We start from the raw sequence: 15801 nt of genomic DNA on the forward strand, positions 1-15801 counted from the left end.
CTGAAAGTGGCAACACAAGTGGATAATAAGATGGTTAAAAAAAAGGCTTACAGCATGGTTGTCTCTTTGCTCAGGCCATTGAGTATAAAAGTTGGCAACTCATGTTGTAGTTCACTAATAGGCCACGCCTGAAGTATTGCATACAGTTCTGGTCGCCACACTTTACGAAGGGTGTGGAGACTTTGGAGAGAGTGCAGTAAAGGTCTGCCAGAATATTGTCTGGATAGACATAACACAGTGTGGAACTGGAAGAACACAGCACAGCAGGAAAGCTGACATTTCAGGTCAGCACCCTTCTTCAGAAATGGGGGAGGGGCTCTGAAATAAATAGAGGGGAAAGTTGGGGCTGGAGAAGATAGGTGGGATGGTGAAAGGTGAGTGCAGGTTGGCCAATGGTGGGAATTGGTCAGTGGGGTGGGAGGAGTGGTTAGGTGGAAGAGAAGATGGACAGTTGTGTCAGGTCACAGAGGCGGGGATGAGAGGGAGCTTTGGTCATGGGATGAGGCCAGGGGTGGGGAGATTTTGAAACTAGTAGGAGAGGTTGGACAAACTTGGATTGTGTTCACTAGAGTGTCAGAGGCTGAGGAGCAACCTGATAGAAGTATATAAAATTGTGAGAGGCACAGAGAGTGACCTGGAACATACTGTCAGGGAGACAGTAGAAGCAGATGTGATATCAAAGTTTTAAGAGGCATTAAACAGGCACATGTACAGGCAGGGTCGGAGGATTATCTCATAGAATCCCTACTGTGTGAAAACAGGCCTTTGGGCCCAACAAGTCCACACTGACCCTCAGAGCATCCCACCAAGACGCACCCCCCTATAACCCACCTAATCCATACATCCCTGAACACTACCAGAAATTTAGCATGGCCAACCCACCTAGTCTGCACATCTTTGGACTTTGGGAGGAAACCAGAGCACATGGAGGAAACCCACGCAGACATGGGGAGAATGTGCAAACTCCACACAGACAGTCGCCCGAGGTTGGAATCGAACCCGATCCTTGGTGCAGTGACACAGCAGTGTTAACCACTGAGCCACTGTGCTGCTTGGATATGGAACATGTGCAGGCAGAAGGGATTTGTTGAGAATGGCATCATGGTCAGCATGGACATAGTGGGCCGAATAGCCTGTTCCTACAGTTCTCTATGTTCTGCATTGTATGCCTTACGTTTCATTGGAATTTAAAAATAAAGGGTATTCATATACTCATATGGCCTGGGAGTCACAAGCTGGGCCATCATTTACTGCCCAGACCTAGCTGCCCTTGAGGAGGTGGCACTGAACTGTTTCATGTATTTGGTTCAAGGCCATTTACGTCTCTGGCCACTTCCTGCAATATTGAAAGAGATCCTCAGCAGCTTCCACTGCAATTGAAGGTGACTTGCTGGAAGAACATTGCCACCGAGATCATTATAAAATGCTGATGAGAGTTGGTGACGATTCTCAGTATTCTGGAAGTGAACCTTTTCCCCTCGAGGGGGTCCTTCGGACAATTGTTCTGTGGCAAGCTGCTGCTGTGAAATTATGTTCCCGAAATGCCCCATCAAAGGTTGGATCTCTCCTTTTGGGGCTTTAAAATATTTCAATCCAACTTATTCAAACATGTAATGACACACCTCTGAAGCAGGTGGGAGTTGAACCCAGGCCTCTGACTTAGAGGAAGAAACACTACCACCATATCACAAAAAGCCCACTTTAAAGCTGGTTCCAGGTCTCCACAGCACTGCCAAATTTTCCGCTCTTCCAATCAGCAAGCTACCCACAACATGTGAGAATAAGATCTGGCAATTTGTCCATTATATTTGGCTAACCTGAATGGTGTATCCTCCCTCAACCCTAATCCTGTCCCCCAAATCCCCGTCCTCCCTCTGTGCTTCAGGCCTCATCTCCAGTTGAAGTGGGATTGTCAGCCCTTTTGGGTTTGCCCCAGAGTTTTCCTGCTCATCCCTTGAAGAGATCAGAAGCCCAGGTTTGATCAGCAGATCACTGCATGCAATAGGAACTGTGAACCCAGGTTGGCGAACCATGATATCGAGGAAATGGTCAGAGGAAGATTTGCAGCAAAAGCGATTGTCAGAATGAACACATCCGAGCCCCTAGCCACTGTGTGCATACATTTACACTGATTATTTTCCACATCAGCTAAATATCTATGCACAGAGGGATGGTGAAGACACAATGGGCTGATAGGCCCCCTTCTGCACTGCAACAATTCCACGGTTCTGAACTCTGCTCTCTTCTTGGAATTAGACCATAAGACCATAAGACATAGGAGTGGAAGTAAGGCCATTCGGCCCATCAAGTCCACTCCATCATTTACATCATGGCTGATGGGCATTTCAACTCCACTTCCCTGCACTCTCCCCGTAGCCCTTGATTCCTTCTGAGATCAAGAATTTGTTGATCTCTGTCTTGAAGGCAACTAACATCCTGGCCTCTACTGTACTCTGTGGCAATGAATTCCACAAGCCCACCACTCTCTGGCTGAAGAAATGTCGTCTCATTTCTGTTTTAAATTTACCCCCTCTAATTTTAAGGCTGTGCCCACGGGTCCTAGTCTCCCCGCCAAACGGAAACAACTTCCTAGCGTCCACCCCTTCTAAACCATACATTATCTTGTAAGTTTCTATTAGATCTCCCCTCAACCTTCTAAACTCTAATGAGTACAATCCCAGGATCCTTAGCCGTTCATCATACGTTAAACCTACCATTCCAGGAATCATCCGTGTGAATCTCCGCTGGACACGCTCCAGGGCTAGTATGTCCTTCCTGAGGTGTGGGGCCCAAAATTGGACACAGTATTCTAAATGGGGCCTAACTAGAGCTTTATAAAGTCTCAGAAGCACATCGCTGTTTTTATATTCCAACCCTCTTGAGATAAATGACAACATTACATTCGCTTTCTTAATTACAGACTCTACCTGCAAGCTAACCTTTAGAGAATCCTGGACCAACACTCCCAGATCCCTTTGTACTTCTGCTTTGCGAATTTTCTCACCATTTAGAAAATAGTCAATGCCTGTATTCTTTTTTCCAAAGTGCAAAACCTCACATTTACTCACATTGAATTTCATCAGCCATTTCCTGGACCACTCTCTTAAACTGTCTAAATCTTTCTGCAGCTTCCCCACCTCCTCACTACTATCTGCCTGTCCAGCTATCTTTGTATCATCGGCAAACTTCGCCAGAATGCCCCCTGTCCCTTCATTCAGATCATTAATGTATAAGGTAAACAGCTGCAGCCCCAACACTGAACCCTGCGGGACACCACTCGTCACTGGTTGCCATTCTAAAAAAGAGCCTTTTATCCCAACTCTCTGCCTTCTGTCAGACAGCCAATCCTCAATCCAAGCCAGTAGCTCACCTCGAACACCATGGGCCCAAACCTTGCTCAGCAGCCTCCCATGAGGCACCGTATCAAAGGCCTTTTGGAAGTCTAGATAGATAACATCTACTGGGTTTCCCTGGTCTAACATACTTGTTACCTCTTCAAAGAATTCTAACAGGTTTGTCAGGCACGACCTCCCCTTACTAAATCTATGCTGACTTGTTCTAATCTGACCCTGCACTTCCAGGAATTTAGAAATCTCATCTGTGACAATCGATTCTAGAATTTTACCAACTACCGAGGTTAGGCTAATCGGCCTATTGGTCAGGAGTCACACAACACCAGGTTACAGTCCGACAGCTTTATTTGAAATCACAAGCTTTCACAGCACTGCTCCTTCGTCAGGTGGACTCCACTTCTTTGAGTTAGAAGTCATTCAATTCCCCTGCAGGATTTGAGTGCAGGTCTAGGCTGGTACAGCACTGAGGGAACATTTTTAAAGGAGCCCTCTTTTAGATAGGATGCCTTATATTTTCAGCCCTCAGTACATTGGTACCAGCTGTTACTAAAGGCGGCTTTGACTGGGTTAAAACAGAGGAATGAAGGTGTCCATTCATTTCCAAAAAAACAAGAGAAAATAACTGACAGACATGTCTGTGTGAGTTTCCTCCGGGTGCTCCGGTTTCCTCCCACAGTCCAAAGATGTGCAGGCTAGGTGGATTGACTATGCTGAATTTCCCATAGTGTCCAGGGATGTATAGGTTAGTGGATTAGCCAGGGATTATAGGGATAGGCTAGGAAGGAATTATTCTGGTCACTGTGTAGCAACATAATAGATGCATTTCTTAATATGACTGTGACAGGTAGGAAGTAAGTGCAGGTCTTGTACAGGCTTCCCAGGAAATTGACTAGAATTATACCAGGGATTGGAATATCAGTAAGTTCAATAGCAACTTTCGAAAGGAAATTGGATATTTATCAGAAAAGGAATCATGGTCATGGAGAAAGAACAGTGGAGAAGGGTTAAACAGAGACACCTTAGGCTGAATGGTCTCCTAATACATTGTCAGATTCTATGATTGACACCAACCAAGGCTCATCCCCTATGAATCTGAATATTAGCCTATTACACAAAATCCATGCAGTTCTTTGAAGCATTTATCTTCGAGTAAATTTATTCGCCAAACAGTGCGTGGAGTGTAAGCCAGCAGCCAAAGCTATGGAAGTGATGGTTTAAAACTTTGGGAACCATGCCCAAAATTAACCTGTTTCTCTGCTGGATGCTGACAAAATTGCTACATGTTCACAAGGTCTTCAGTTTTTAATTCAGCACCAAACAAGCACATGTTTCTGCCTCATGTCAATATTGGTGACTCATGAGCAACTGAAATGCTGCACCAAAATGGGAATTTGATGTTGCTCTGTGTGTTATCACTCGTGCTGTCTCAACAAAACAGAATGGCACAAGCAACAATCCAAAACACACATGCAGTTCAGTCAGTAAATGTCAAGCAATCATTTTAACAGTCTCTGTCTGAGACTCAGCTTACTCCCCAGTTAATGTACGCCAACTCAAGCAAATTAGCAAACCTCAGCGTTACTTGGTCGGGTTAGATTACCAGAAGTTTGGGTGCAATTAAAAACTGATTGCTAATTCTGCTGGGTTCCAACTTCTAGCAGTTCAACAACATCCGCAGCTGATCAACTTTACCCCCCCCCAATAGTCATAAAATGACCAAATGTTTCCCCACATTCAGCTCCAACATTTCCCTCATAAAGTAGAACATTGCTGTAGGCATCAGAAAAGTCCAAGATTATCTGGAGTTCATGATGAAAGGTCATTGACCTGAAAAGTTAACACATATTTTTCTGGATCCTTTGTGCACTTTAGTTGCACTTGTAATTAACGCACTTTGTCATTCCAACGTAATACAGTACATTCCATCAGTGGAAACCCTGACTAACCTTTCCCTCTTCACTCATGGCAGTGCCAATCCCCATCGATCAGCTGAAGGTAAAGGATTTTTGTGACATTGATGCTAGTTTCCTGCACATTAAATACACCATGTTCCTTTCTTTCCAACAGCCCAAATTAGGGTCACATCCACCTTTATATTAATGGCATTAAGCATGTATTAAAATGCAAGAAACCTGAATCACAGTGATTTCTTAGTGCCGGGTTAATAGTTGTGCAATCTCCATTACCTTCTTCTCTGTTAGCTCCATATATAGGATTAAGTTGAGAAGGTGAGATACCTAATGCAGAGAGAGCAGTTATGGCAATCTGGTGATAGCTGAGATAATGGGAACTGCAGATGCTGGAGAATTCCAAGATAATAAAATGTGAGGCTGGATGAACACAGCAGGCCAAGCAGCATCTCAGGAGCACTGACACAGTTTTTAAGAGAATCACAGAATCATGAGAATGCAGTGCTGAAGGAGGGCTTTCACTACGTCTTGGCTCTTCTGACAATCTGTAAAACCAGCCACACCTAGTCCCATACCCTCAATTGTTTTGACTACAATACCAGAGGGTGGTGGGAACCTAGATCTCACTGCCCATAAGGGTCGTAAAGACAAAGCTCTCACAATATTTAAGAGGTATTTTGATGTGCACTTGCGATGGCAAGGTATGCATGGCTATGGGCCAAGCGATAGAAAATGGTATAACTATCACATTTTCCACTTGGGAACTCTGCAGCCTTCTGGACTCAATGTCAAGTTCAATAATTTTAGGCTTGAGCACATTCTCCCATGTTCCTACCCCAATCCCCACACACCAGGCCTTGTCATTACATTGGCTGTTACCACAACCATCCCATTATCAGCTACTAATGGTCCCCGCGAGCAACTACTGATTCCCCCAGACTGACCTCTACCCATTCCTCTGTCTATCCAACTGTTGTCTTCTCTCTCTCTTTGGGCGTCATCTTCACCTACTGTTCAGTACCCCCCACCCCCCATCCCATCTTCTGCATCTATATCAACCTTTCATAGTTAAAATCAATTCTAAAGAAGGGTCACTGGACCGAAAACATTAACTCTGCTTTCTCCCACAGATACTGCCAAACCTGCTGAGTTTTCCCAGCAATTTCTGCTTTTGTTTTAGAACAGTTTTTGTTGTTCTTGTTTTGCAGTACAGACTCGATGGGCTGAAGAACATTTTTTCTGTGCAGTAGGGCCCAAAAAAATTTTGTAAGTTCCCCATGCTCACTATCTGTCCCAAATCCCTTTTCGAATAAGTTACAGGATGAGCTTCCACCATCTTTTCTTGGACAGAATGTTCCAGATCCCAAGGGCTCTGAACAAAATAAAAATTCTCTATATCTCTCCTGTTGAAATCTTGCAAATGATTTTGACCTGTCATCATATTAAAAACATCCATTAACTCACCTCTTAAATGTGTCTCTTCCAAGGAAGGCAGTTCTAACTTTTCCAACTTCTAATTGATGCCGTTTAGTCTCATAATCTAAATACCCTGTGACACACCACCACATTTAACATCACAACGCAAATTACCTAAACAAACTCCGGAAATCATGCTCCAACCATCTAAAAAAGATGAGTTCATCAGAAAATTCAAGTATCTGTGTATAGAGCATGCTATTGCATGGAGTAATGAGCCTAAAATTTTGCATGCGTTTTATCAGGTCCTCTGTTGTAAGAGCAGAATCCCACCCACTGGCCCCACCTCACTGCCCACCTTCCCCCACCCTGGCAATGTTTTTTCATCATTTGCACCATTTCCTGGGGCTTCTGCTGGAGTTAAATTTGGAACATGGTGGCATCCCCATTGAGTGTCAGGGCTGTACAAATGCTGGCACATTAGACAGCTCAAACATGGACCCTGAATAAAACCACAGCTTTTCAGCACAGGATCTTTACAAAGAAATCTATAATGCCAACACCTCATTTAATGAATAAGATTACATTGCAGTTTTTGATTGCCATAGCTTCCGAATTACTTTCCAGGCTTCAGGGTGCGATCGCTCACCTCACATAACATGACTATTGAGATGATGACACATGGGTACAGATCTAATAGAGAGGGGCAGCTACCACCAGGTTTCTGCTGTGCTCGAGAATCCCCTTTAACTGGCACTGCTCCATATTTCTTAAACAAAACACCTTTACCAGAAATACAGAGCTTATCATCTCTCAAGGAGCTCCACTCACAAAGTCAACAGAAGATAATGCACCTTTATTGATGCAACGAATTGGCACATGGTAAATTTGAAGCATTTTATTGAATGAGTGAATGGATGTCTGAGTGGATGGTGGTGCAGACGGTCAGAAAGTGAGAGGGTCTCAAGGTGAGGTGGTCAGACAGTGAAGTGGTCAGTGAGTGAGGTGGTCGGGGTGGGGTGTCAGTGAGTAAGGTGGTCAGTGAGTGAGGTGGTCAGTGAGTGAGGTGGTCAGTGAGTGAGGTGGTCAGAGGGTGAGCTGGTCATAGGGTGAGACGGTCAGAGGGTGAAGTGGTCAGTGAGTGAGGTGGTCAGAGGGTGAGCTGGTCAGATGGTGAGACAGTCAGAGGGTGAGGTGGTCAGCGAGTGAGGTGGTCGGGGTGGGGTGTCAGTGAGTAAGGTGGTCAGTGAGTGAGGTGGTCAGTGAATGAGGTGGTCAGTGAGTGAGGTGGTCAGAGGGTGAGCTGGTCATAGGGTGAGACGGTCGGAGGGTGAAGTGGTCAGTGAGTGAGGTGGTCAGAGGGTGAGCTGGTCAGATGGTGAGACAGTCAGAGGGTGAGGTGGTCAGCGAGTGAGGTGGTCGGAGAGTGAGCTGGACGGAGGGTGAGGCAGTTGGAGGGTGACGTGGTCGGAGGGTGAGGTGGTCAGTGAGTGATGTGGTCGGAGAGTGAGCTGGTCGGAGGGTGAGGTGTTCGGAGGGTGAGGTGGTCAGTGAGTGATGGTGGCAGAGGGGGAGGTGGTCAGTGAAAGAGTTGGTCAGTGAGTGAGGTGGACAGTGAGTGAGGGTGTCGGAGGGTGAGCTGGTCGGACGGTGAGGTGGTCAGTGAGTGACATGGTTAGCGAGCGAGGGTGTCGGAGGGTGAGCTGGTCAGAGGGTGAGATGGTCAGTGAATGAGGTGGTCAGAGGGTGAGGTGGTTGGAGGGTGAGGTCGTCAGTGAGTGAGGTGGTCAGTGAATGAGGTAGTCAGTGAATGAGGTGGTCAGTGAGTGAGGCGATCGGACGTCTTGTTGTATCAGGTTTGATGGGGTAGTGAGGTAGTAAGATCAAATTCAGCTATACAGTAAATGGAAAAGTCCTAGGGAAAATTGATGAACAGAGAGATCTGGGTGTTCGGGTCCATTGTTCCCTGAAGGTGACAACGCAGGTCAATAGGGTGGTCAAGAAAGCATATGGCATGCTTTCTTTCATTGGGTGGGGTATTGAGTACAGAGTTGGCAGGTCATGTTGCAGTTGTATAGGACTTTGGTTCGGCCACATTTGGAGTACAGTGTACAGTTCTGGTCGCCACATTACCAAAAGGATGTAGATGCTTTGGAGAGGGTGCAGAGGAGGTTCACCAGGATGTTGCCTGGTATGGAGGGCACTAGCTATGAAGAGAGGTTGAATAGATTAGGATTATTTTCATTAGAAAGACAGAGATTGAGGGGGGACCTGATTGAGGTCTACAAAATCATGAGGGGTATAGACAAGGTCGATAGCAAGAAGCTTCCCCCACCCCCCCCAAGTTTGGGGGACTCAATTACTAGGGGTCATGAGTTCAAAGTGAGAGGAGGAAAGTTTAAGGGAGATATGCGTGGAAAGTTCTTCACACAGAGGGTGGTGGGTGCCTGGAACGTGTTGCCAGCGGAGGTGGTAGACGCAGACACGTTAGCGTCTTTTAAGATACATTTGGACAGGTACATGGATGGGCAGGGAGCAAATGGACACAGACCGTTAGAAATTAGATGACAGGTTAGACAAAGGATCTTGATCGGCGCAGGCTTGGAGGGCCGAAGGGCCTGTTCCTATGCTGTAGGTTTCTTTGTTTGTTTGTTAGTAACAGGAGGGTAATTGGGTCAGGTCAGGGGATAATTAGCTGGTTATGGGGCAGTCAGGTTGGGTTGAGGGCAATATTCAGGTGGTCACTGTAGCTGATTGCGGTATCAGTTATTTAGTTATCCTGAAATTAGACCAGTTTTTAATCTGTCTAACATTTCCTGTGTAACTACCCAGGCAGATACATCAGGACAGTCCCAAGCTTACAATTCTAATGTGGCTGGATCCAGGGAGCTGGGGAATTGCCCAACAGAAGTTTAAACTTCTAGCACAATGCCCATATAGTTCAATGTGTCAGGACATCCACAATGTCCTGAACGCCCCCTCAGTCATACATCTGGTCTCCAACGATCCAAGACAAAGATTTGGTTTTCCACTTTGGAGTTCAATTGCGGCAATTGGAGCCCGATGCTTTTCTCTTCAAGTGTTGTCAATATTAAGACAGTTTATGAATTTATGAAAAATTCCTAATGAAATGACGCTGATGATGAATGGTAATTGAAAAGGTCAAATTACACTCTTGCTTTATTAGAGTCATAGGGATATACAGCACGGAAACAGACCCTATGGTCCAACTCCACTGCATCGACCACACATCCCAACTTGATGTGGTCCCATTTGCCAGCATTTGGCTCATACTTGTTCGTACACCCATCCAGATGCCTTTTAAATGTTGTAATTGTACCCACCTCCACCACTTCCTCTGGCAGCTCATTGCATACACACACCACCCTCTGTGTGAAAAAGCTGCCCTTCAGCTCTCTTTTAAATCTATCCCCTCTTGCCTTAAACCTACGTCCTCTATTTACGGACTCTCCCACCGTTGGTTATTCATTCCATCTATGCCCTTCGTAATTTAAAAAAAAACTTCTATAAGGTCACTCCCCAGACTCGGATGCTCCAGGGTAAAAAGCCCCAACCTATTCAGCGTGGAGCTGGAGGAACACAGTAGATCAGGCAGCATTGAAGGAGCAGGAAGATTTGCATTTCGGGTAGGGACACTTATTCTCAGCCCTTCTCTATCATTCAAACCATCTAATTCCAGCAACATGCTTGTAGATCTAAGACCACTAAGCCTGTCAAGCCTATTGTATTCAACATACCATCAATGTCCTTACAGTGCTCCTACTAATCTGATCCAAATTTCCTGAGCAAACCAATGCCAAACCAAACACACTTCATGACGTTTGCTTAAAAACATAGTAGTTTCTGTTGTCCAAGACCTTTGTCTATCCCTATAACCTGCAGCAACATCTCCGTTTAAGGGAACATTAATTGAAATGTTGACTTCAGGTGATTGTGTAGCATTACCAATGTTGGTTCAGTTTTGCTGTTGTGTATCTTTCCCTATTTAAACTGATTTCGGTGGAAGTGAGACAGGGAGAGCAGAATATCTTGAACCAACAATTGTACAGTAACGCCAATGTCCAGTCGCTTTCTATTGTGCCAACCATTGACTGAACACAAGTGAGTTACAACCTGAGTGTACCCATGAGCGAATTGCCCTGTTACCTTGGCAGCAGCTGTGACAGCGGCAGTCGCTGCCACATTCAGTCCACGCCTTCCAAACTGCATCACAGCTTCATAACTCCGATCCTTGGCTTGGCTCAAATAGTCATCGATCTCCTGTGATGAAGAGAAGGGAACGTCTGAGAAAACATTACTGATCGGGACAGCAGTAAGTGGTTTACTCGTGCTGATGTGACGTTAAGCAAACCTGTTTATCTCAATCCCCTCTGAAAAATGGGTAGATTTAGTTCAGGCGTTTTAGACCAGTCTACCAGTTTTCGGCCAAGATTGCTGCTGCAACATCTCTGCATGAAGTTGCAGGACAGTTAATCTGTTCATCTGCCCTACCTGCCCAACCAATTCACTTGAGGCAGTATCCAATTCACGCGTTGACAGATTTGAGGCTCAATGAACATTCAGGGCTCCAAATTGCTCACCGTACCACATAAAGATTCTAGGCCCTGATCCCACTTGCTCTTAAAGAGCTTTCTGACATTGTATTCCACTCTCCATATGAAGAATTCAGTCCCCAATCCACTCGAAGAATCGAGCACTTGTTAAGTCATTCACCGAATGGAAAATCATAATGCGTTATTTTTCAAAGCAGTTCACCCATTCCTACTCAGTGAAACAGCCAGAGAAACCCTGAAGGAATGGCCATGACCTACCATTCTGGTGGATAACACCCAAGGGGGTTCTAACCCTAAATCCCATCCTATGGAAACTTGAGGATAACACAGAGCATGCTGGAGAAACTCAGCAGGTCTGGCAGTATCTGTGGAGAGAGAAACAAAGTTAATGTTTACAATCCAGCATGATTCATCTTCGTAGTGGACTCAAAACCTTAACTCTGTTTCTCTCTCCACAGATTCTGCCAGACCAACTGAGCTTCTCCAGCATTCACTGCGTTTGTTTCAGATTTCCTGTATCTGCAGTATTTTGCTTTTATTCAGAAATGTGAGGATGTTCACTGTGGTGCAGCATAGAGTCATTTACAGGACAGGAATTATGGTGGGGTGGCATGGTGGCACAGTGGTTATCACTGCTGCCTCACAGTGCCAGGGACCTGGGTTCAAATACACCCTTGGGTGACTGTGTGGAGTTTGCACATTCTCCCCGCGTCTGCATGTCCAAAGATGTGCAGGCTAGGTGGCTTGGCTGTGCTAAATTGCCTATAGCATTCAGGGATGTGTAGATTAGTTGGGTTTTAGGGGGATGCGTCTGGGTGGGTGGTCTGAGGGTCGGTATGGTCTTTTGGGCCGAAGGGCCTGTTTCCACACTGTAGGGATTTTATGATCTATGAAATAGGTCATTCGGCTTATCATGTCAATGTTGCCTCTCCACAAATCAGTGTCCCACTTTATCATCAAGCAAAATAAACATATAATTCAGCTACTGGGCAACACAACTATAATAAAACTTGGTTCAGTCACTTGGGATTTACAACAGGAACACAGCATGTTTTTGTATATCAGGTGCCATGATCCAAGTCACATGGTCTGAAGACTTTAATAGAGATCTGTATGTTTGACATGGGTGTGCTAGAAATGGAAATCATTATAATTCCAGGCCAGCAATAGTATTTGCATTGGGTGAAAACCTGACTCTTTTGTAGAAATAGTTGACTTGTTTACTTGATGGTTTTCTTCTGACTGTTCTCCACAGACGTTCTTACAATTGTGTGGTCGTGCTTCTCCAGACTAATTTTAGATTTGGCAGCCTAAGGCTAGTAAACATATAACTGTTTAACTCTCAGCAGCTGTCAACAAGTTGAAGCAATATCTGGAATATATATGACATCTTTTAACCTTGCCTAGCTGGCCTTGAGCCAGTATTCTGAGAATAGATGGGTTTGCATGTTTACAAGAATAATATGTCAGACTGAGAGCAGGTAACTCCTAATAGAAGCAGCAATATTAACCAGATCAACACAGAAAAATCTAAGTTCAATATTTCTCCTCCTGTTTCTGTAATGTGCCTGATCTTTACCAGCATTCAGTCCTCTGATAAATTGATCAGGATCTTTTTCTAGTTGGCTCCAAGCAACTATTAAATATGTCCAGACTTAAACTGAGTTGAATAAAATCTTGGGATTCTGTTCAGCTTGGAGATATGTTTTGCGTTCCTTACCCTGTTCATGAACAAGAACCGTTTTTATACTTCACAACATTGCCATGTACATTAAAGGCTAAAAGCAAATGGCTAGATCAATATTTTCACCTTGTGTTTTTGGTTTACTAAACAAATAATGGAAATAGGGCACCGTTCTGAGTCGTATGTTATGATAATATTGCTTTACGCTATAATCTAGTTTCTATACATGATTTAAGTGTGAACAAACACTGTAACATTCTGGTCTGGCATGCTGTTATTTATGTTTGAATTCACATGAATCCTATGCTAAAATGTAATTTCCAGAAATTCTTCATATTAATAAAGACAGTAGAACCTGCACCCCTTTCTTTCCAAGGCTGACAGATGATCGATCTGAGTCTGCCGATAATGCTGAGTCCATGAGGAGAAGCTGCTCCTGTCAGTGCAGTTATTTTAATTGACCTGCTCACGTATGTTACCATATCCCTTCGGAACAGGTAGAACCTGAACCAAGAACTCTTGGGCCAAGGGTCAGGGCACAACCACTGCACTATGCAGGCTCAGCGCAAACCCAATACAGACACAGGGCGAACATGAAAACTTGACATAGACTCCAACCTGAGGCTGGAATCGAACCCAGGACCTTGACACTGTAAGGTAGCAAAGCTAACCACAGAGCCACCATGCTGACTGTCTGTTGTCAGGGGTACCAGAGGTCATCAATTCAAGGAAATTGGCAAAGGAGACAACGCTGGAAGTAGTTATGAAAACCATTTTAGGCAGAAAGTGGTTAGGATCAGAAATGCATTGCCTGGCAGTGTGATGGAGGCTGATTAAATGGAACTTCAACTAAAGCAAATGGGATAACTATCTGAAACAAACATTACGGAAAAAGACAAAGAGTAGGAGAGCTGCTCTTGCAAACATGGTCACAGTGGGCTGACTTGCCTTGTTTTGTGCTGCACCTATTCCATGACGCTTTGATAATTAGAGTGCTTTGAGGTACACAGCTGTAATAGAATATCAAAAGCAGAATTTTACAGGCTTCTTCTCAAACTTCCCAGATCTGGTTGCAAGTTGACTCAGATTTGGGTGGGGGGGGGGGAAGTGTGAGTTGAAATCAGGTGCTCTCTCCAAGGTCTGGGCCTCCATGGTTTCTCTTTTTTGAATTGATCTTCATGGTCTTCTTCAAGACCAACTGGTCTTCAAAGCACAGCTCCACATGGTCTCATCACCCTCCCATCCCCCAAAATGTTGGGTCTCCCTTTCCTTTCTCACCACAAGACCTTATACCTTTTTCCATCCTGTGGCTTGTAGTCCCAGCCATCACCACCAATCCTGGTAGCGCTGCTGAGTTTACAATCCGATTGGCCAGCAGCTCTCTTGGGCGGGAGATCTATGCAATCGAGCAATGGAAAGGCAGTCTCCAAATGTCTTAACGTTCCTTGTGCATATCTGATCTCTCCTGTGCTGGAACTGGGAACAAATCTCTGCCACATTACTCAATGGAGTTGAGGAGAAGAGGACCTTACCTTTGAATAACTGAAGATGTTTGCTACTAGAGAAATGTGAGAGCTAGAAATACCCTACTCTACTCTGTATATAAGCTTGTATCTGTTTGATTCATCATATCTGACTAATCCATGAGTGAATGTGAAGGAGGAATTTGCACAAATTGCTGTGCAGCATGTTTACGCAAAATAATGTTAACCTTGGACGACTCATGCAGCGAATTATGGAAAATGAACAACTCCTCCATTCAGACTTCAACACCACTTGAATACTTTGTGCAGTTTTAGTCTCTTTATGTAAGGAAGGATATTAATGAGTCAGAGGTGGTTCAGAGGAGGTTTACTAAATTGATACTTGGAAAGACAGGGTTGATTTTTGTTGAAAAATTAGACTGACTAGACTAGTTTTCACTAGAGTTTGGCAGAATGAAGGGTGATCCGATTGAAGTGTATGAGACCCTAAATAATCTTCACAAGGTGGATACAGACAGGATACTTAGTTTTATGGGTGAGTCCAGAACTGGGAACACTGTATTAAAATGGGGTGTCACCAGAGATGAGAAGAAATTTGTTTCTGTTACAGGATTATGTACTTTTGGAAACCTGCCTCAGGTTACATGGGGGAAGAACATTCCCGATATTGGGAAGTCCAGAACTTGAGGTCACAGCCTAAGAATAAGGGGTAAGCCATTCAGGACTGAGAGGGGGAAGAATTCTTTCACTCAGAGAGTTGGGAACCAGTGGAATTCTCTGCCACAGGAAGCTGTTGGGGACAGTTCATTGGATATATTCAAGAGGGAGCTAGACATGGCCCTTGAAGCTAAAGAGATCAAGGGGCATGGAGAGAAAGCGAGAGTGGGATACTGAAATTGCATTATCAACCGTAATTGTATTGAATGGTAGTGCAGGCACAAAGGGCCGAATGGCCTACACCTGCAACTATTTTTTAGGTTTCCATGTTTCTATAAGTTTGTAACCGGTGCAAACCCTTTAGGACGCTGATGGAGTACAGAAAGATGAATAGAGCTGAGAACAAGTCACAAACCCACCTTGTGAAAAACCCAGTGCAGAAGATTCATGGCTTTGATCAGCCTGGGCCAGCCTATACCACATCTTCACAAACCAATGTCCATACAGATAACTCAATACTCAATAAGCGGAAAATGAAAAACTCTGCAGTCTGAGAACCTAGAACAACTCAATATCAGTCTCATAAATATGAAGGAGACATTGCACTCTGTTAGTCCTGACACAATTATCTGGATCTGAAATGGAATTACACTTGTTATTTTACATCTACATCACAAACAAGAAAGAAGTATGAAATCTCAGATTTTGTTACTGGGCCTGAAT

At 44.5% G+C, this 15801-nt stretch overlaps 1 protein-coding gene across 2 annotated transcripts in view; it reads right to left on the minus strand.

Annotated features, from left to right (window-relative positions):
* reep1 (receptor accessory protein 1) overlaps window positions 1-15801 on the minus strand; it is an 80929-nt gene that overhangs the window by 23157 nt on the left and 41971 nt on the right. For both annotated transcript variants that reach the window (XM_059650205.1, XM_059650207.1), the window contains exon 5: window positions 10847-10960. In XM_059650205.1, coding sequence (XP_059506188.1) covers window positions 10847-10960 — 114 coding nt within the window. The remainder of the gene's footprint in view (window positions 1-10846; window positions 10961-15801) is intronic.

This window comes from Stegostoma tigrinum, chromosome 1 (assembly GCF_030684315.1).
Source record: "Stegostoma tigrinum isolate sSteTig4 chromosome 1, sSteTig4.hap1, whole genome shotgun sequence".
Classification (NCBI taxonomy): Eukaryota; Metazoa; Chordata; class Chondrichthyes; order Orectolobiformes; family Stegostomatidae; genus Stegostoma; species Stegostoma tigrinum.